The following is a 22,485-nucleotide window of genomic DNA, read 5'->3' as shown; positions in this document are numbered from 1 at the left end:
GGAAGTCGAGCGACAGAGGTCGGGTTCGAACCACGGAGCTTCCGGTCAGTAAATTCGCGCTCTTAACCACTGAGCCATCTCGCCCTTTGCGTTGATATGTTTTGCAATGCCATCATTCTTTTTCCTTAAGACGAATGTGCTAGTCGAACAACATTCTAGCTGACTATTTACTCATTTTATGGTGAATGGCTTCTGCGTAATCTGCGGAGTTGTCTGCTGTTTTCCATGCCCAGTTCAAAGTGGTGTAAAAAGAGAGGTGGCCAACCCTTGACTTGGCAGAGGGGTACGAAGGAGATCACGAAACGCTTGGGTGCTGTCGGTGCTACTCGCCTTCCAGGATGGGGACCGCGTGATCTTCACTATGCCTGGTTGGGGACACTACAAGATATGGCTGCCAACCGATGTCAGTGGCGTTTTGTTGTCAGTTTCTATCCAGATTGTCTGAGTGAATGTCTGGAGGTGTAGGCACCTCGGAATGATTGTGTTAAGCTAGCACTAAGTCCCTCCCCCGTCCACCTTTACTCTCCTCTTGACAATAAGGCTTTCAAATAAATCATAGTTGTACGGTAGTGAAGCATCGGTGTTGGACTCTGATGTCATGCTGTCAATGATGATGGCTCAAGTGGTTAGAGCTCGGATTTACCGACTGGAAGGTCCGTTGTTCGAACCCGACCTCTGTCTCTCGACTTCCCTTGTCTAGGCTTGGGCGACCTGGCTGTATCCCGGCCCTCTTGCAAACTTCGGGTGGCATGGCAGTTAGGCACCGAAAGGGTGCCTTTCGATTATTATAATTATTAATTATTATTAATGACAGTTGGATGCCTGACCGAGATCCGATTTCTTTTCTGACAATGAATGCCATGTACTGAATTGAGATCGAACTGCATTATATTGGACATGATCGTATCGATCCAAGTCCACAACTATTCCTGAGGGATCTTACTTGAACTGTTGTCAGAGGTAACAGCACCTCCTTTGGTCGTTCAGTATTATCAACTTGTCATCTGTGCTTCGGTCTCAGCGCTAGACATTGCTTCTACAGGCAGGCTAAACCAGGTGAGGCAGTGAGGTGGGATGGTGAGACGGGTTGTTGGAGGTTTTCCCGTCAGTGTACAGCAGAGTAATAATACTTATAAGGACCTGTTACTTGTTACAGTGTGCTGTATTTGAGTGCACAGTGATAGTAGAAGGCTAGTTGATGGGTTCTGCACCTGCACAAGCCGGTGATACGTTTGAAGATAGTTTAGGTGCACCACACATTGCCACATTTTCACAGATTTCATAGGGTTTTGTTTAGAGCAGATGGAGAGTACTACCAAAGGTTACAAGCAACTTGCATCACTTTTTCCCGACCCATTCCATCTTGTCTTCGGGGACTTTAATATACCCAAGCTCTTTGCACGTGCCTCTTCCTCGATTTTAGTGCTCGAAGCATGCAGAACAGTCCTGGCGTTGCGCCAGCACTGTGCATCAAAACGGCCTTTTCTGCCAAGCCCCATTCGTCGATTATCACATGGTACCAATCCGACTTGCCAATTGCACCTTGCTTCAATGTGGTGGCCGTTTTGACTGTCGTTCCGACTAGCCTTGCACTCTACCTAATGCCAGTCTGATACGGCCTTCTCGATCTTTATCTCTCATTTTCTATCAGTACTTTTGTTCCATTTGCAATTAATGCTGTGAAATTGATTTTATTCTTCAGAATCCAAGTTGTCCGGAAACATTACTTCTCTGTTTTTCTAAATTAGTTTTGTTTGTCTGGATAGGGCTGGATTTGTAGGTTTTGGCCAAGTGGTTGAGCGGGGCAGGGGTCTATGGATGATGACAATCGAGGTACTTAGTTCGTTCTTATCCCTCAGTCTGTAGTCAGCGTGGAAGTCAGGTCGTTTGATCCCTTGTGCGTTCGGGTCTGTTCCGGTTTTTATGCTACTGATGGAGCCATCTGAAATGGGTTCAGGGGTTTTCCCATATCAATAGTTAGAGACATTGTCAGATATGACCCAGTCGCGCCCTCAAAGGCGCTCGTGCATCCAAGCTATTGCCTTCAATGCATAGCTCCCTTCCCAATCCCCCCACTGACAATGCTGGATTTATGCACCAATTTATCAGCTCCCGCCTCCAATGCGCACCTACCCCCCCCCCCAAATCATCGGTGAACGAAACTGCGGCAGCTACAACCACTGTACGACGAGTACGTGATTCCTACAGCTGACAATGTTGATGAATGTGTGGTACCGGTGGTCCTGTCATCAGACCACTTCGAATAGGTTCATTGAGTTGTCCACCACTATAACAATAAGAGTTGCTCAGGTGTAACACCGTGTCGGTACCTAGTTGTCGTGCCACCCGAGGGAAGCAAGAGGGATGCCAGCTTGCTCTGGACAGGAGCAGCCGAAGTACTGAGGATGGGTTAGGACGACGGGCCTTCCGGCGGAAAATTTCGCGCCGTAACCACTGAGCTACGTCGAGCTCACTGTGGGTGGGGACACCAGTTTTGTTTATTTCCAAAATGGACAGTCACGTGTTATCAGTTGTTGTGTGAACGAAACATCGCTGCGTCCCGCACTAAATCTTGTTTGCGAATTTTATCATCTACTGTTACCGGCAATACGCTGGTAAACTTTGTATTTCCCTTCTGGGTTTTCATTCATTCGGCAACTTTTTTTGTATGTGTGCAAACTGTAATGGGAGGTGTGTGTGTGTGTATGTGTGTGTAATGGGAGGCGTCCTGCCGTATTGAGTGCACCAGATTGTGGATCGATCGCATTCGCTGTTTATTGGCGCATATTTTGAGCTTAGTTACTCATAAGCCGATAGAGTACCACGCCCACTATGTATTGCATGTAATGTTCACATCGAATACTTAAGGAAATCCCAGGTCTATAAGTCTCCACCACTCTTAGCCATCGTCTTACAAGGCGTTCATAGTTTTCAGTAGGCCTATTCGATTGACCTTATGGGGTCGAATCTCGTAAAATCGCTTGGAAAATAGCCTCCATTCAGGTCAAATGGACGCAGGTAGATAGGTAGAAAAAGCAAGAATTGCAATAATATGTGTACGGCCTCGTTTGAGAGTACGATCAGTACTATCCACGCCGTTCTCGCTTGAATGGTCCCACTCCTGTCCTTACGTGCTTATTCTATTCACAATCTTCGCAACGTTATATTACGCATACACAAATGGAAGGTGGTAAGCTATTCTTCGGTCCGCCTACTCACAGCAGGGTTCCACGTTTTCGTTTTACCATCTGCTAGTGGGCATACGTTTGCATTACGACAATATCCATTTATCGATCGATTCATTTAAAGGTGTTCTACTCACGTGACTATCATCGTGAAGACGGTATGGGCGCTGTCATAGTTTGTGACGGGTTTGTCTCTGATTGACTAGGTTTACGCTGAAGACAGCCTTTTTGAGACGCACTTGGTAGACGGGAATTATCCTCGTGTCGGAGGAGTTTTGCTGGTTCGGTTCAGAGTGATTAACACCACTAGGGGAATGGGACAGCAATAAAAGTTTCCCTGTACTTTGCCGCACGCTGAGTTTGCATTTTCTGCTGTTTTGAATGCTTTTTTTGGGGGGGAGGGGTTAACGCAGTGCAAACTACTCACGCCCGATATCATCGGACGTTTCCAGCCATATAGATTCAGCATCCTGCAGTCCTTGAACGGGAAGTTGAAATGAACGTACCACAGGCCGTCTGTCTCTTCATTCCTTTTCGTCACGTCATAGGCCGACCACCTGGGTTTCTTACGATTTATAATAACAGTTATTCGATGTAATGGATGATCAACTGGACGTTGAACGTGCCCGAGTGGAGGAGATTTCAGTGATCCTTGTCGCACAACTAATAACAGTACTGTGTAAATACTGTTTTTTACAAAATAAAGTGACACTTGTTCGTGTCTGTGTTTTGATCAGGCCGACTTTCACAGTACTGCCCGCACTGTTTCGGCCGGGAAAGCCTCAGATCAAGTGGAACTTCGAACTTGCTGGATGCTAAACTTTCCTTGTAGATACGTAGTGCAACCTTGTCACCAGTAATACAAATTCCGGCATGCACGTGACTACTTACTTCTCCTGGTTTATCACCCCTGCTTCCGATTTGGTAGTGAACAAAGATGTTGTTCAGCCCCGGAAAATTGATTTGAGGGTGCAAACCACGTGATGAATCGTACAGCATCCACTCTCAGTAGGTCTAGCAAGTCATCATCTAGTCATCTGCGAAACTTCAACTACGTTATTCTTATCCAGCGCCCCGAAATGTCACCATCGTCAAGAAGGCCGAAAAAGAACGGGGAAACAGGACAACTGCATGCACACCATTGATGATAATGGATGGGGTTAATAGGTTGCTGTATGCTTTATTCGTACAATGCCTTAAGCTCCGTGATATACCTGTCCAGTGCTCTATATTTATGTGAACATTTTCATGGGGCTATTTTCAATCCAATTGAAAGCCGCAGGTATGTCTGGAAAGACTCTGGGTATCGGTCGCTTATAGGCGTGAGGGTATTCTAGAATCTCACGAATGGTAGAACATTGACCAAAGAAAAACCTGGCTGGTTTTTCTTCCGTTTTTTCCTCAATCCAGCCACCTGTGGATGATTCCGGAAGGCGGAAGTTTCGGCACTGTGTTGAAAATCAGTGCATGGCAGGTTACTCGATTTACTCTAGGATGATGATTCTTTTCGTCAGACCAGATCTGGGATTACGCAGTGGTTGATTCTCGTGCTAGCGTGTCGCCACCATTTGTGGAAGTCGTTGAAGACCGATGGCTTTGTAACAGTTAAGGGTTACGATCGCTCTTCTGATTGTCAATCCAGCTCAACAGGCCAGGGGGCAAAAGTGGGCGTAGCTGGCCGTTCAGAAGGTCCAAGTATCTTGTTGGGCTGAACTTCAAAGTTGAGTACACTACTCGGAGGAACTTGATGCGATGCCGAAAATAAATGCCCTTCGGCTTTGACAACCGAGAGGTATCACTAGCCTCATTGTTCTTTGTCTATCCATACCTGGACATTCACGCCATCCACATCATCCGACGTAAATGCACTGTCATCTGCCAATCAATCCGGTAGTCCTTTTCGTATTGGTAGCTTTCAATGTCTGGACTTCGTCGAACAGACCACCAAGGAACTGCTTCCTAGATCCTACTTTCTATCATTGACGTGTTATGTCTTGAAAACAAACTTACAATATTCAGCTTGTTCTTACAATCCAATGCCTGATTTGTTACGTTTCACTCTTCGAGCGGTAGTTTGGGGATTGTGGGTTGTTAAGATCGCCCTCAGCCTCGGAACTGAACGGACCTCTTACAATCCAATGCCTGATTTGTTACGTCTCACTCTTCGAGCGGTAGTTTGGGGGTTGTGGGTTGTTAAGATCGCCCTCAGCTTCGGGACTGAATGTACTTTACTGGACTAGACCACAGTAAGCATCTCTGTTTGTCATGTATGGTTGTCCAGCTCGATCACTGCTGTTCTGGAACGTCGTGTCCGCTTGCAATTCGCTGATCGCTTCTAGTCTCGAAGGAAAAAAACAACTTAATGAGACCTATTTGAACTGTTGCGGATCGCGAACAACATTCATATTGATCGAATGAGCCCTGTAGAAGCTCCTGTCGGTAGTCGGTCCGAAAATGACCCTTGTCATACTATCATCGGGAAGCAATTCCTTCAACCACGCGTTGACCATAATTGTTTCTCATTATCACACATCATGTGACATGACGTTCACTAAATACGGGTCAGTGACAATCAGTTACCGATGAAAGGTTGTCGTTCCTCTCCCGGGTTGCTCATTTTAACTTTGATCACGTGACAGCTCGTACAGGTTTACCGAGTCGATTTCCATCATGATTCTCTAGACCAATAAAAGTTAACCGCTACAAACTAGTCAAAAATCGTTTAGAAGCCGTCACAAGTCAATGACTCAGACGTTGGTAATATTTTGAATGGAGTTACAATAGATGAAAGTGACCACGGAACTATCCTCTAAGACGTTCCCCACAACTTCGAAGCGGCTCGAAATCGTCATTTGTCATTTCAGCACGTGACGACAGTTCACACGGGTCGCTCAAACGACGATTACTAAGGAATCCTAGACTAAAGATGGTGTAGGCTTTTGCGGTAGGCTTTCGTACCCTGTGTCGTCCGACTTGGATGTTCTTTTGGAACTAAACGACAGTGATTGAGGCATCCAACGCATAACACGATCGGGGAATCTACTGTCAGTACCGTCCTCTAGAAAGGTAGTTGAGGGAGGACCTGGGGATCATTCCGCCAATGGAAGAGATACAAAGTGAAATCCTCAGTAAATTCCAGTCTTTGATGCCTTAGTAGTCAGTTTGACGAGACAGTCCCCGGCAGTATTGAACAATAAATGCTTCTGAAAGAAGGGCACATGAGCAGTGTTGGAAAACCGTCGATCTATCTGATGGGAACTCACGGAGTAGCTCTTGGCAACCCGATTAGGTTTGTGCTTCACAATCTTGTGGTTTAAGAGAATACTGCAACACTGGGTATGACGGGGGCTAAACTATATGAGCTAATTGTCACGGTTAATAACGTTATTTATATGGGTGGTTTTCCTGGGTAAGCATCCAATCACCCTCAAGGTAAAGTGGGAGCGGGTTTTTCCAATTTAGGTCAACAGTGGCGGCGAGCTGACGTCTTCCGTCTATCAATGATAACTGTCAGCTTCCTGAAAAGCATCCCAGAATTCCCGAACTCCAAACTCCACCAAAACCTCACTGGGAAAGCCAGCAAGAACTCAGGCCAATCAATCATTCAATCAGTTTAGCAATAGCCTGGATCAATGAGAAGTGGCATTCAAATAGCGCGAGGGCCCTGGTAACTTTTGCACTCGTTTGTTAGCAATAAAGCCGTTGTGTTCCTGCTGACGGCTCTTTCTGACGCCGTGGAGATTGCGGTTAGGTATAACAGTAATGTTTACAGTGCTACAATCTACTGTATGATGTTATGAGGGCTAGGAACTTTACCAGTACGAATTAACTCTAAAAAGTTCAAGTTTGCGTGTGATAAAGAACTCCCAATGTCTGTTCACTGGTGTTTGCGAAACGGTGCCAGGTCCTGTTTGGAACATAACATCAGCAATACTGTCTTTGGGGAGCCTCTTTTTCGATATTTTTGGCTGATTGCACGCCATTGACTGCATTAGCTTGGTCGTATGTCTTACACACCAACAAATTCGCTTTTTCTAAAGACTTTTTCAACCGTACAAATCATAAGAGCAAGTTAAGAGAAGTTGCGCGGTAAATAAGTGTGAATACCATAGCAAGCAAGCTCGTTTACGTTGACGTCCAACACCGCTTGAAGCCCCCAAAACGAGCCATAATAATGGTTAGAAATACTAATATACTTGTTCCGGTCACAGCCAGTGGTCTGTGTGCATCAAAACAACTATCTTCAGTGCATAACTGTTTCCACACTTAAAACCCAAAGTTTCTGTAACATCACTTCTGTGAGGAAAAAAGGATGTCGGCTGTCGCCTCTGTTACGCAGGTCCAACCCGACTCCCAAAATAATCTGTGGCAGGTAGGACCAACATGCAATTCGTTCACGCTTTGGAGCCACTGAGGTTGATGTGCGCAAGTGTCGTTTAGTGACTCGTGGATATGCTCTTGGCCCAATTAACCTTGGAATGGCGTATCAAAGAGCGATACACGCGATGGCTGTGGACGGTTCAGCTTCTGCTTCCGCGGCAGAGCATGCACAGCCTTATAGAAAGGAGATGTTGCTAACGCTTACTGACCTTCTCGAAGACATTCAGACAGTCAGTCAGCTGTATCAGCCTTTCGGTGCCCAGCTGCCATATCACCCAAATGAAGCACGAGGGCTGGTGTACTGTCAGGTTGCCTAAACCTAGACAGGGAAGTCGAGAGGCTAAGGTCGGGTGCGAACCACGGACCTTCCGGTCAGTGAATCTGCGCTCCAACCACTTGAGCGATCTCGTCCCCACCTCGCAGGGAGTACGAACTTTCAAGTACTGACGTGTTTCGTTTACCAGATGGCAGTGCTAGCTACCTGAGGAACAAGTTAAGTGTAGGCCATCCTATAGATGTGCAATGCCCTCCGTACCGGAAATTGCAACCATTTAAGCAATCGCGGACGGTGTCTTGTCTCTTCGTTTTATATCCGAATAGACTGCCTCGTTCAGCACGAATTCAGCATCCTCATTGTCGAGAGGGATGCAGTTGTCCCGTCTTCGAAGGCTAGATATGCGCACAAGTCATTTGATTCAGTGTGTTTTTTCCCAGTGCACTCGGTGGGACTCGCCAAACCCATTCGCCTGTGAGCCTTGGTCAATATGTCAGTGCCCATGGGGATTTCCCTAAGGTGGAACTAAAAATTTGTTCATCTTCTCGAGTGTCTATCTGTCGTGAGTCTAGATTACTTATGATTGAATAGAACTCAGAAGTGGGGACTTCGCCTCAAAAAAGAGTGCAAGTGATGGTAGAAGATTCACGATATCACGTACAAAAGAACCCTGTGCTCAACTGGAACTTTGAATTTTTCTTACTACTCACAAATTCCAAGTAACTTACGAAGGATGCAAAATATTCCATGGTGTCCTGTGGTCCAACACCCATAAATCGCGTATCCTTTTAGATGAACACCCGCCCGTACAGCCAACGTAGAACGATCGAAGTGAGCATGCGAAACAGCACAACAATTTTTGGCAATTTGTCTTCCAGCGGTGACCTCACCGTAGAGATAATCTGAAGCTCGATCAAAGCTGACAGGCCATACATGTGTATCCAGTTCCCTAAAAATCGATTCAGACATCACGTTGACGCATTCTGTTTTCTTGTGCACCAGGCAAACTATCTTCTTTGCTTTCACGCGCCCCATTATTCCATGTATAAACCACATCGGATAGCCGTAACCATGACACTTGGTTTTGAAGAGCTTGTGCTGTTGGGACCAGTTAAGTGAGCATATTTTAATTGACCCACTCACTTGGAACTGATGGGATTTTTTTCCCTCTCTAAATGTGTATACCGACCGGTACAGTATGTCTCCGATGTGCACTCTGTATTGTTTTATCCTTTTTTTCAATGCCAAGAATATCGTAGAAGTTAAGCTCCTGCTTGATTCAGAAGCTGGCGTTGAGTAAGGGAGATTCAATGCTTCGTAGAACCCGATATAGTTGTTGAACATGATGAGTATTGCTCACTGACTGTTATGAGCGTATCGCTCCCTAGCTTACTCATGGATATGTGAATTAGAATGATACGAAGTGATGTCGGGGAGAACACGTTTAACTTGCTCTCGTTTGAACCGTACTTCTATCCTGATGCAGTTGGTTTGCCAACAGACGCGATGCCGGCGACATCTTCACTGGATTTCATTCTGATGCACTCATTAATAAACTAGGGTACAATTTGCTTGTAACAGCCATTGAGCAATGCGCTGTATGCGAACGAGTTGTCAATGATTTACCAGTTATATCAAACAACTGTGTCGTATTCGATGGACATTGAATGTCCGCAAATCAACCCGTCTAAACGTCAGCATCTCTGCTGGGCAAGAGCTCAACCTCCCGAATGTTCTTTTCATGTGAGAATGGAAATGAAACGAAACTTCGAAGTAGCTACCGAGAGCACACCTGGACCGGTCAGTATACATATTTAGAGGGTTCCCCAGAAAAAATAGAAAAAAACGACTACTAATACTAATACTACTCAAATCTGTTCATGCGACTGTATCCAACACCACAGAGTTTATAAATCAAGTACTATGCCGAAAGACCATTCGATCCGCGTTGTATTTAGTCTGAAACCAAAGCAGGTGGTTTGTTTGGTGTACAAGAAAGGAACCTGCATTAATCTTCGTTATAAGCAAGGAGAGATATTTGAATAGATTTTTAAAAGATCGGAGGATTGCACTGTATCTGCATTTAGTTGAGTTCAGTTCTTCGCAGCTGGACGACAAATTGTCAACAATTATGGTATTGTTTCGCGTTTTCATGTGATCATCGTATGTATGTCCTATGTACTCGGAGGCGCTTATCTGAAGATATATGCGAACGTTTTCGTCTATCTCTAATTCTGTGGAAATCATGGATCTAGCTAAAGCGCCATCGGTTTTGACCGGGTAGGTAGCCCTATTACAATGGGACCTTTTATCGGCTGCCCCGCACTCTGTATGTGACGTTAGCCCCCATTTATAGCTTGACCAGTGGTGGTACGCCTTTGTTCCACAAGAACTCGTGCAAACTTTGAACTGAGCGCCCACAATTACCATCCCCAGTATATTTCTTAAAATGCCTTGATTTTCCAACCTTCTCTGTCCCATACGTATTCATATCTGTCATGCAAGTTGCGAGTTGATCAGTCGCGGGAACCAGACTTTGTTAGACACGCTACGACTGCCGATATAGTCGGCCATGGTTCACAGTACGTCACTTTTGCTTGTCTTATTGACTGGCACCCCACGTCGGGAGGTTGAGAATACGGTTCAACGAATACTGTCACGTGTTTGGTGGTTGTCACTCGTCGATGAACAGCTTAGGGCACATACCAACCACGGAGTACTATGAAATTTTAACATAGCTGTCCTACTACTGCCTGTCGATTTCACTACTATCGAGCTAATGCTAACTTTTTCTTGGTTCGACGGTTCGACAAATAATCCGGTTTATCCGAAACGAACAAGATGACGCGGCACCGGTTTATTGTTCGTTGACGATCTCTGTGGAGCACACAACGACAGTCTGCGTTTTCACCGTAGCAGTGCTGGGCTTGGCCGGATCGGTTGTCTCTGTGTCAGTTTGTAGTAGTGGGTGTGATGGTAGCTCTGATGTCCGCCGTCTTCAGCTGCAACAGTGGACAGTCTGTTCTCTCTGTCAAGAACCGTAGTAGTCATTCGAAGTTTCGGCTGTATTTCTCGCCACTCACAACGATCGAGGTGGGAGCTCACAGTTTGTATCACAGCTCCCGGATTTAAATTCATCGACGTATTGGTTGGCCGACTACGGTTTGGCAAATTGCATCCTTCCCACATGTTTGAATGAGATAGTCGGTGGTTTATCTCAGCCCTTGTGCTTCCTTCGGATGGTATGGCAACTACGCACCGGAAAAGGCTGAACGACTATCTTTTTTTCTCATTACATGTTTGAACGACCAGCCGCTCTCTTCTCGCTGATTTACTTCTAAAAATGGTAATAAACTACGAAGAGACCTTTCGCCCGTGGTCTTTTTTAGAAGTCTTTTCCCCCGCGCATTGTGCTTTAATTCTACTTTCCTTCTTTTGATAGGTGTCTTGATGTGCAGCGATGCAGCGCTCCCGCGTAAGTCAATATTTCGTCTGTTGCCAAGTGTGATTTTTCCCTCTATATTCGCCGTCTGTATTCACCTTTTGAATCAATAATTTCACCTCATTCTGTCAGTCTTAATAGTGTCTTTCTCGTAAGGGATCTAAAAATGGTGTTCCATCATGTGGAAAATGCGATTGATTTCCCCCTTTTACTGATTTTTTCTTCTCAGGCACTGAAACTTCTGGCTGATTTGCATCGCACTTGCCGTGTTGTCTTTCATGGCGACGAGTCAACTTTGCAAGGTGAATACTACTGGTTTTCGGAAAACCCGTTTCCTAACTCTTTGCACTGTGTGTGAACAGACCAACAGGCAGTTCTGTTTCACGTGAAGCAGTCCATTGAGTAGCTTCATTGACTCGTTTGTTTTGCCCGCCCCCGGATGGACTCATGTGACCATTCACGCGATGTTTAGGCTCGGTTCTCTCTGATTTTCACAAATGGCTGGTGATCTGCATGAAAATTGATGCCTCTAGTTTATTGTAATGCGCGACATAGTGACCAGAGCACAGTCAAACCCCAATTTGTTGAACGTTGCTTATTAGAATTTAGGAATATGGGCTAAATCCTCGATGTTTAGTACACGTGATCGGTATGCAACTTTGATTGGTTCAACTGTCCATCCTGTGGAATAACCCATCTGGTGTAGATAAAATCGGGGTAACCTTCGAATCCCGGTGCTCTTAACCCAACGACAATAGACGATTCGCTAAATACACTGATTTGCGCATCAGTTTAGTTTTAACGGGAGATTCAGGTGAATCTCTCATTTATTGGGGGCGAGATGGCCCAAGTAGGTAGCGCGCGAATTTACTGACTGGAAGGTTCGTGGTTCGAACCCGACATCCGCCTCTCGACTTCCCCTGTCTGGGCTTGGGCAACCTGATGGTATCCCAGCCCTCGTGCAACCTTCGGGTGGCATGGCAGTTAAGCACCGAAAGGGTGCTGCAGCTGAACGATTTTTTTCTCGTTTATGATTACGTGCCTACCTGATGAGCCCCAAGTAAGGGTCAAACAGAAAGGTGGCCATGAACTCTGCCCGTCGAATGTATAGTGTCAACCCAGTTTCTGTCTTCCATACTGTCACGAATGATGGGCAGTATGTGGGTAGCTTCCATGTGTGAGGAGACTTTGCGTTTGGGGACACGTGATCAATCAGGTTATTGATCGTAACCAATCACCGTTCTCAACAGGAAACCGGTAATTAGCAATCGGTAGACCTAAAAATTAGCTACCCCTCTGTTTCTAGTTATTTCTACATCACCATTAGGCAAGGGTAACTACATATTCACGTGGTCGCATACACGATGATCCCCAATCTAGGATACTGCTAGACTTTCACACATGGTGAGGCACACTGAGCGCGGGAATGGGAATGGATACGTCTTGTTCATCGACCAAGCGAATGCAGCCACGTTTCTGGCAAGTTCGAATGCCTTACCTGGGGATATGTGTGCTTATATTAAAATAGTGTATCAAAGAATGCCTAAATACCTGTCTTTTGTTCAGCAATCTATTCAAATCGATTACCTGGTTGGCAGCATCACTTGACCCAACATAGCACTGAGTTTCACTTTCAATAGGTGTCGTGCGAATGTCCGACGCTTGTGTGAGATCGGCACTAAATTGGGCGCGCGCATGGTTTCAGCTGTTGAGGATTTGTTGTTTGCCGCACTTTAACATGCGAATATTCACAATGCGAAATTCAGGTTCCTTACTCCTTGTTAGATAAAATATTTGATCTTTATTGCGTATGGTTTTAACAGCTGCCAAAGAACGTATTCGAGCGGAGTTCCGTGCAAACCAAGCTGTGACCGATTCGCAGAAAATAGAAGAAGTAAGTGTAAAGGGTCGGGTTTTTCTGATTTCATGGAAGTGCTCCGATCTACTTTTGAATAACCACCGACTGAGTACGCGTAACCTTTTTTTAACGACAAAGACGTGACCCATCGAGCTTATCAAATACCTCACTTCCCTCTGGTCGCGTTTAGGTCCTTCTTGAGTTTTGTGACCGGTTCCTTATGCGGTTCATACCATGCCGAAACAGCGTGATATGTCGGTCCGTACATCAACGAACTGGTACTCTAATACTACCAACTGGTTTCACCATCTTCGCTATCCTCAGTTGCCGCAACATCAATACTGAATGGTGATGCCTCACTGTCCTACCGCATGATGTGTTTGTCTAAGAAACCTCCACCACGAGTGCATTATATAGAAACGTGAAGGAGCTTAGTCGGACAAAGTGAAGGTAAACTGCCGCAAAGTCAGTAAATTGGAGGCCTGCTTTGCCACTTATTTAATCCTGCATTAGAACGCGCCTGCTTACTCAACCTGCGCAAGCGAGCTTGGATCTTTCGTTGAAATCCTCAAAATAAGAGCCGCGTCGGAATGAATAAAGTCCGCATGTTAGTAAAGCGGAAAAGTTTGATGGTTTATATCGTTCCCCACCCCCCATATATCCTCTGCCGTGTCGCCATTCGCCCGAGTCTCAACGACTGCATCTCCTGTTTATAGTGTACTTCTACCGATGTGCTGCTTCGAGGTCGTTTCTTGTTTTAGCTTTGACAATATTCAAGATGCACAAATAGTTTTCTCAATATGCGGTCTGTGGAATGGTTTAGACCATCCACTACCTGTTTCGCCCTTCTAGTCCCCCGAATCCCATAAACCGTATTTCCCACTTGACTTCAGAGTCTGGCGTACTTTGTGATTAACGCCTGTTTACAACACAAGATCATGTAATTTCTTTTTAAATTGTATGAACCAATTTCATACATGTGTGGTTATTGAGAACACACTGGCCAGATGTACGTTTAAAAATGCAACTTTAAGCAGTAACGTTGTGAACAGGCGTTCTTGTGGGACACTGTGTTTATCGTAATGTACAGCTTAATCGAAGAAACTGTGAAGACGTTTGCCTGTTACACTGTCACATTGTGTACTTTCTGCCGCCTTCTGGACGCTCCATTGCCAACCAGCATTCGGCAGACAGGTTGATAAGTCCAGAATTTCGACCAATCAGGGCCCGCCTTGATGCTGGACCGGCAAGCGGCCCGATGTTTTGGCCAATCACATGCGGGATAGGCTTCTTGGCCGTAGCAGCTCCAAATGCAAGTGGTGAAGCGGTTTCGGTGCGGGATTCCCCCTGGCACATATGCGGTTGCTGGAGACTCTTCAACATGAGTGAGAAATACAGCTAGGATTCATTGAATGGTCTCCCGTCATCAACTCAATTTACAAATGAGACATTCTTCTTTTTGCCGACCGGACCGGTCAACAAAACCAGGACCACTAAGGTTGCTGTGGCAAAAACCAAACGGAGAACAGAAAAAACGTTTTAAGTGTTATCCTGTGAATTTGTTCAACCCTACTGTGCCTGGACGCAATCCTTTGTGGTTTAAAATTGCATCTACTCATGGAGAGGTAGGCTGCAACCCACAGTTAACCACAGAGGATTTCCTAATGTCGGAAACAGGACCTAAACTGTTCTATTTGCAATCATTTGGTTCTACGAGACTTTTAACTTATTTAAACCTACAGCTGTCCTACTCTTTTCCGACTTTGTCAGCTCTTGAAATACGGCGAAGACGTCGAAATGCTCCTACGGACCACTGTTATCCAAATGGAATACAATGAAAAGGACAACCGGTTCAGTGAGTTTGGTCTTTAGTGTTGTGTCGGGGAGGCCGTTGCTACCATCCGGAATTCGCCTCATCTTGAAAGCCGTTTATGTTTTTCTTTCGTTCTGGATGTATGCGCGCAGGTTCTGCAACAAGTTACAAGGCAACACGATCAATCAATGACTGTCCAAATCCGGTTCAAAGCCAGTCATATCAGTATTTCATGGTGTACGAGTGAAGTTCATTCATCCAGCAGGCTTCATTTATTTTAGTCATTAATGTAGACAAACAACGGTCGGCTAACACAGGCTACCAACTAACCAATCAGGAGGTGAACCAATCACAGTCAGGCGAATTCGAACAGCCAATGCAGTACTGAGGACGGCATCCAGGAAGAGTGTTTGAACACTGATAAAAACTCAGTGATCACATTTAATGAAATGAGAGTTTCCAGAAACCTATCGAAGGCCAACTTCCGGGTTTACGACACGGATGCCTGATCTTACCGGATTGCGAGGTTCGCTGGGTGTAGTGTTTCCCCGAATCAGTGGCGAGCTCGTGAACGAGCATGCTTTACACTCTGCGAGTGTTGTTTACTTATACTGGCCTCAGAGTCTGCACCGATCGGGACCGAGAGACTTTCGCCACCAGGTGCCAGATGGTGCAAATGCAACATCCGTTTGATTTTACTCTCGTTTTAGGTGTGCTCAGTAAGTCTCCACAAGTTATCTGCATGATACTTGAGTCAGGTTTCCTATGTAGACTGGTACATTCCCGTAACCTCACACAAAGTGAAGCAGAACTCTCGATTGCATATGAATTTTGTTTTGATGGCAGACTCAACTAAGTTTAGCTTAATTTCTCGCGCGTGGCATAAAAGGCCATCCATCATAAACGAGAGATTCAACTGTATCCAGTTGAGTCTGCTGTCAAAATGAAATTAATGTGCGCTTGAGGGCATTGGGGTTCGGCGAATCCGTAACGAGGCAATTAGAAAGCGCGTTTTCGGTGGTGTAATGGGTACTTCCATTGAAGAATGTGTCCGGCACCAGAAGCTGCGTTGGTTGGGATATGTGTTACGTATGCCGAACCATCGTTTGCCGAAGAGAGTGCTGTTTTCCATGCCCAACTCAGAGTGGCGTAAACAGGCGGTAACGTGTTTTCTCCGCAGTTTGGCTGCTACACGTGTTCCATGATTGTCCGTGGACTTGTGGAGAGGTTGACTTCCTGCTCCCTGCGCGCGCGCGAGTCTCTGCGTGTTGACTGTGTTGTCGCTTCCTATATATAGGAAAGTTTGATGTGTGTATAAAATATGAATCGTTCCGTGCGTACTAAACAGGAACTGACTTGTAGTCGGTCCGCTACACTTTCAAACAAACCATGGTTGTACGGCAGTGAAGCATTGGTGTTGAACACTGATGTCATGCTGTCGATGATAATGAGGATGAGCCACAAGAAGGCGAAACCGATCGTTGACTGTCGAGGAGATTTTAGCCACCTAGCGAGCAATGTGTTGCGTCCAAAGATGAATATATGTTTTCAAGCAGATACAAGAATTGTCGGTTTTTCTCCATTCTCACGGTACCCGCTTACCACTGTAGGGAAAACTGAGGCACAAAGACAGTTAGNGTGCATGCATGTCACTATGTTGGATGAGCAGTGGATTTTTCGTCAAGCGAGTCAGTTTATCTCTTAGTTATTGTTGCCTGCGTTTTCCTAACGTTGAGTCGCTCGTTTGCTCCGTGTTTACTTTATCCAAATGTGATTTTGCGCGGTTTTGTCGCGGCAGTCAGGCGCCATGTTTTGCGGACCATGCCGATTCATTGATGATTTAGTTCAATCAGCGACGATGCGTGGCTGGTTTTACCCCTTTGAGGAGCCTTTTCTGTGTCTACCTCTCGACTCAGGCAGCCGTTGGCCATTACTTCATTGCATGATAATGATGAGTACTATTTATCGTTCAGCTGTAGTACCTTTTCGGTGTCTAGTTGTCACACCACCCTAAGGAAGCATATCGACCGAGGTCCTTCCAGGTTGAGCCTGGAGCAGTCGACATTTCGGGGTCGGGTTCGAGCCACGGCCCTTCCGGTCGGTAAATTATCGCCCTAACCACTGGGCCATCTCGCCCCACCCTTTCTTTAGTTTGACGCTGTCGCATAACGCAGAAGGTGTCACCAACATGTTCGACGCGTAACTTCGCTCTCACACGAAGTTTTTTGTTGCTTCATCTGGCTGTGTGTTGAAATTCACTGGTTTCAACAACCCGGTGTGTATATTCCAGCGACAAGGGATCTTTGGGAGTGGCTAAATCTGTTGTTTAGATGAATTGGGTGTCTTCGGTCTGTACAGACGTCAACCTGAATTAGTTGGCTCGTCTAGTTGAATTCAACTCATCGGCGCTGCTCCGCATTCCTTTGTAACCAAAGTGCTATATGGAGTGACGCGTATGAAGCACTAGTGATTGAGTTGGAAATTGCTGCATTGTACACTACAACATTCTCCGCCTTCTCATCGATTAGATCACACCTTTTCTACGCTTTCGGATGTGTGCTCATCGATTGTTTTGGCTATATACTTCCCGTGAGTTCGTAAGTGCATGGTGACGCGAGCTGACACTCAGAAAGTAACGAAAAAACCAACTTTTCTGCGTCCTTGGATTTAGATGCCAAAGACAGTTGCGCTAAATGACAAATAAGTGCACTGAACTTAGTAATGGATGATCTGTTCACGAAAACATTTGATGTGCCTGCCTGACAGGTCCGAACCAAAAACTGACTAATAGGAAATCTCATATATCGGCGAATACAAGGAGTGACGAAACTGCGCGGTTGTGGACAAAAACAGCAGGAACAATATGGTTTTTTTGTTAGCTACTGGGAAAGCCACTGGCCGATTTGGTACCAAAGTCACCAATTTGGACGATGTCAGCTTGATTTATGCGATCGATGCGTTGCAGTCCGATACAATTTACACCACAAAACTTCCGTCGTGTTTCCAGGCTTCTTTCTTCTGTAACTTGCTCTACCTTCAATGAAATCTTTGGTTTAAGTTGGACTTTGTTTACCTACATAACCGAATAATTTATGCGTTTCTTTCATGATTAGAACTAAATCTTCGTGAGGGTCTAGCCTACGGAGACAACGATCCAACTGCAACCAAACCACCGGAAACCAAGAGCTGACATCAGTCTTTTTACAGTAGTTGAATATATCATCGCTTTAAAAACACGAAAAAAATGATTTTTGTGTGAGTTTTTTCTACTTCCGAGATGCGGGTCAACGGTGCTAGATGACACCAGTTCATGACAAGGTTGTAGGAAACTCCGTTGACTATTTGGGAAGTTATACACTATCGAGTATGCGATGGCTTCTGGGTAAAACAGCGACTTCCCGCTCTAACTCACTTCTTCATTGTCATGTTACTAGTTGAACTCATGTCATTCGAGTGGAACAAGCAATATGGTTGTTTCGTTGGTCACACCACCATAGAGACAACCCAAAAGTTGAAATTCGCAACTCCTGCGGTCCTTAAACTACCGATGGTCTCAGTGTCCGTTGTTGGAAGTTCCTCTTAGTGTATCAGTTTGGATTTTTTCCGTAACAGCCAGTCATAGAAGTACCATTGAGGAGTGCCGTTCATCATGACTAGAGCTTGGCTTGCAAACCAATTGCCAAGCTGGGCGAACGGATCAACAATCAATAAACTCACCCGAGCTACCGATATTTCATCACATTACCAACAACTTCGGGCGTTCCATGCTCAAAACAACTCGTCGGTAAGAGACTTCTGACTGCCGACAGGCCTCCACGCGACAACAGTTCTACTTTCCCCATGAATACTTGCGCATGCAATCCAAGCTTGGTGAACAGATCAACAACCAGTAAAATAGGCTTATATAGAATGCGGTACAAAGCTCTGAGGACAATAGAACACAGGTCTGATTTCTTTGGGACCGCGTTGAAAAGTACTCTGGTGGACAACGCATTTACTTATTGCTCAGAGTATTGCACGCGCACGTGATATGCACTGACCACAAAGTATTTCCTCTTTAGAGTACTGGAAGATTCTGAATGGATGAATGCATTCACATGCTTAAAAATGAGCCATTCACTGGTGCTATTCTGGACCACGTTTGGGTTACCTTTGTACTCACAGTTGTCAGGTTTAATATTTTCCATTCTTCAGTGGCTTCAACTTCTGCTCAACATCCAGGAATTTCGGTTACACTGAGCAGCGTTTGGCTTTAATCGGTCGTAAAATGACCGCTCACCGGATTGCGAAGATAGAATCACGACAGAAGACTTGAGCAACGCAGTTTACAAACACACGAAGAAACCGAATTTATAGATCACCTGACCGACGAAATGGAAATCTGGGCGCGATTTCTTAATCGTTACGTGAGTTGCAGAAAAACTAACCAACAGTTTGTCCACTGTCTCATTGCGGCTGACGTTCGTTTCCGGAAATCGCTTTCCGTACGTCACTGCAGTATAACTGTTGAGAAGAGACTGAAAGAGGTGATTTAATGCTGCGAGGCTAAGCCAGAATGACCACTTGATTGGGTCGGCAACATAAACAACTGCACCCTCGGGTCAAAAGTCCATCGATAATTTGGGTGGCTGTACACATCGAAAAGCAAGTTTGGCTAGACCGTCGATCAATTTTGTGACGTGTTGAGTCAAGTGATCAAGGTTCTCTCACCTGTGGGAAAAACGGTCGTGGGAAATGTAGAAAAAAATTCGAGGACTACAGCGGCTGAGACAAGCACCTGCACAGAATTTTCCAGTAGCACCGTAGCATCCTCTCTGCACCTTATAATCCACCAGAAGGGTTCTGATTTACCGCCGAGACACTACTCTCTTTCTGGTGTTCCAAAAAGTAAAGCAACTATCACGAAAAACTGCAACAAATTCTTGAATTCGAGTATAGAACGTAGACTAACTCAAGAATAACTTGACAGAACTGACCCTGACATCACTTAAATCAGGCGATTCATATAGTGCGACATGAAGTAGGTTAATACGGGAAACTACGCACAAGGTTGCCGAAAATTTTCGACAGGCCCACGACCGGTTTTGCCCTTCTTGAGGCTCATCAGGTAGGTGCAGTCCCCGAGTTTCCGTCAACCTTATGTTCTACTTGAACCCAAATTGGACTGTTTTCGAGGAATACACTCATTTGCAAATCGATTTGATCGAAACTTGTCGTGGGCTGTCGAAGAGTCTCCAGCAACCTTGTGAGTAGTTTCCCTTATGAAAATGTACTGCGAAATCTCGAATATCGTGCCAACTGAAACATGAGGCGGTCTGTGTGCAGCACATTCAGTTGTAGAATATCACAAACGAGAGATTCAGTTGAATCTCTCGTGAAAAAGAAATAGATTGACAGGGGTTTACAAACCGACGCAAGAATGTTCATCCAGTGAACAGGCAGACATTGTGTTAATATGCAGTTCCGGTATACGACAGGTCAAACGAGGAAACTATGGCGCCACCTACTTTTACTATTTTTTTGGTTAGTATGAATATGTGATAATGTGACAGTACTTTCAGCTGGCAGTGTACCTCTCCCTGCATTAGCAGTTGACTGTGAGCCTATTCTGCCAACGGGTGACGCGTGGTGAGTGTGTCCCCGGACACGAATAGAATTTAATACCTTATAGATATGCAAATTATGCATGCAATCCTAGGACAAGAGAAACGGGGCACATATTTGTTGGGCGTACACAAAACTCAGTCCGTGTTTTCCCACCTGTACTGAATTCCGATGCAGGGTACCCCAGCGGCTAACCAGATGCCTGTCATGGGAAATCCGAAACTAAAAAGTCAAGAGCTGGTGGTAATTAATACTCGAAAGATGTATGATTTTGGCCACGATTCCCTGTCATACCCACCTGGAATACTTCGCTTGATAAATTATCCTTCCGCAACTTCGTTTGCCTCCTTGGACTACTGAATCATTTCTAGTAGTCAAAACTTTTTCTGGTCCGCGATGCGTCCGGCAGTTGGCTCACGCCTTTTTTATGAAAACGGACAAAATCTTGCTTGTAACAATGCAATGGGTCCGACGTGGAAAGACGACTCTGATATGCACTGATGATGAGCGCAGTTCTGGTCCAATGCTTTCCCCATTTGAGTGTGCCTGGACATGAGGTTGACTGTTTGAGCATGCACTCTACGAATCTCACAAATGTAATGCAAAGATGGGAGATTAATGGGTCAGTCTCTTTTTTCGCTTTACGAGAGACGGAATAACTTCCAAGGAGCCTTACCTGGTCATCTCGGTCAAAAGTTGTAAAGACCATTTTGGGTGTTAATACCCTCACAACTAAAATCAGGACCATTCAAGGACGCAGTTAAGGAGAAAAAAGTTACTGGTGACGAGAGTCTTTCTATCCGTAGAAACGATATTGTAGAATGCTGACTCGAAATGAATTTTTAACAAAGGAGTATATGCGACAGAATTTGAACTGAACGCTTCATGATGTTACTTCTGGCTCAATTCGGCAGCGACATCATCCCTGTCAGTAGCACATAAAATGCTCTGAGAAATTTAGCTTTTCCCGAGGTTACAGGACTGAATGCCGCCAGAGGATGTCAATTAGGAGTTTGTATCTGTCCTGAGGAGCTCTTCGATAGGCCTGTGTGCCAGCTACGAGGCACTGTGTAACAGCCAACGAATAAATTACCCATTTGCAAAGCGAAGACTACCCTGCTTCGCAAATCAACCTGGTGTAGGCCTGCGTCACTTGTTTTTTAAATGTTTCTGCTTAACGGATCGACTCACCTAATTCGACCAATCAAATGAAGACAGTAGCTTTATTGTCTTCATGTCTCTCGTTACCTCTTGTATGCAGTCTTATTTCCGGCAAATAAAAAGGACGAGGGTTGTATATCAGTTGCTTAGGAAAGTAGTTCAAAAGTAGTACTCAAGGACTTCGATAACTAACGGAGAGTGTGTGGAATGAAATCGTTATTTTAGCGGATTCTTCGTGCTAACACAATAGTTTATGTTAAACGCTATGCTTTGCATGGTATTCTCCCCGGGATGATCACCTTTGGTAGTCGACAGAGAAGCTTAAGAACAGAGCTGTAAAATGTTGAAGGTTAAATTGTGATGACGAGCGTAGGAAGTGAGGTAGATTGATTGGATAGTTTGGTCCTGTCAATGAGACTCACTACCGGTTGAATGAACGTGTGGGTAGAGAGAATTTACCAACATGACTGAGACATCAAACCAGACATTGGATATGCATGGTTGTTGGTCTGTTTGCCGAGCTCATCATCAGTCCCAGCGTGTGACATAGATGTTGAGTTCACTCTGGCGACTGGAAGATCAATCCAGATTTCTGCATGCTCAGTCAGGGGGCTACTTTTACAGAGATTTATCTTGTCATTCCGTAAAGAATTTCCACCCTGTCAGTCTGTGAGATTCGGGTGGCTTAGAATCTCACAGGATGATTGGAGCCATCAGACTACACGCAGTTCGCAAGCAGCAGACAGCAGGAACAGACGGATAAGCGCA

At 45.3% G+C, this 22,485-nt stretch overlaps 2 protein-coding genes across 2 annotated transcripts in view; one reads left to right on the top strand and one right to left on the bottom strand.

Moving 5' to 3' along the window:
- T265_10531 (hypothetical protein) overlaps positions 1–18,206 on the top strand; it is a gene marked incomplete at both ends in the record, with an annotated part of 41,552 nt that extends 23,346 nt beyond the window's left edge. The window contains 4 exons of the mRNA XM_009176925.1: positions 11,511–11,583; positions 13,105–13,175; positions 14,910–14,994; positions 18,066–18,206. Of these exons, the coding sequence (XP_009175189.1) occupies positions 11,511–11,583; positions 13,105–13,175; positions 14,910–14,994; positions 18,066–18,142 (306 nt within the window). The remainder of the gene's footprint in view (positions 1–11,510; positions 11,584–13,104; positions 13,176–14,909; positions 14,995–18,065) is intronic.
- T265_10530 (hypothetical protein) lies at positions 5,414–11,028 on the bottom strand (the record flags this gene model as incomplete). The annotated part of the gene is made up of 2 exons (XM_009176926.1): positions 5,414–5,525; positions 10,751–11,028. 2 exons carry the CDS (start codon positions 11,026–11,028, stop codon positions 5,414–5,416), a joined length of 390 nt encoding a protein of 129 aa, XP_009175190.1.
- Positions 18,207–22,485: the final 4,279 nt, after the last annotated feature.

The sequence above is a fragment of the Opisthorchis viverrini genome, assembly GCF_000715545.1.
Source record: "Opisthorchis viverrini unplaced genomic scaffold opera_v5_374, whole genome shotgun sequence".
Taxonomy (NCBI): Eukaryota; Metazoa; Platyhelminthes; class Trematoda; order Opisthorchiida; family Opisthorchiidae; genus Opisthorchis; species Opisthorchis viverrini.
The sequence above is the reverse complement of the archived record's forward strand: the minus strand, read 5'-3'. Positions and strand labels throughout refer to the sequence as shown.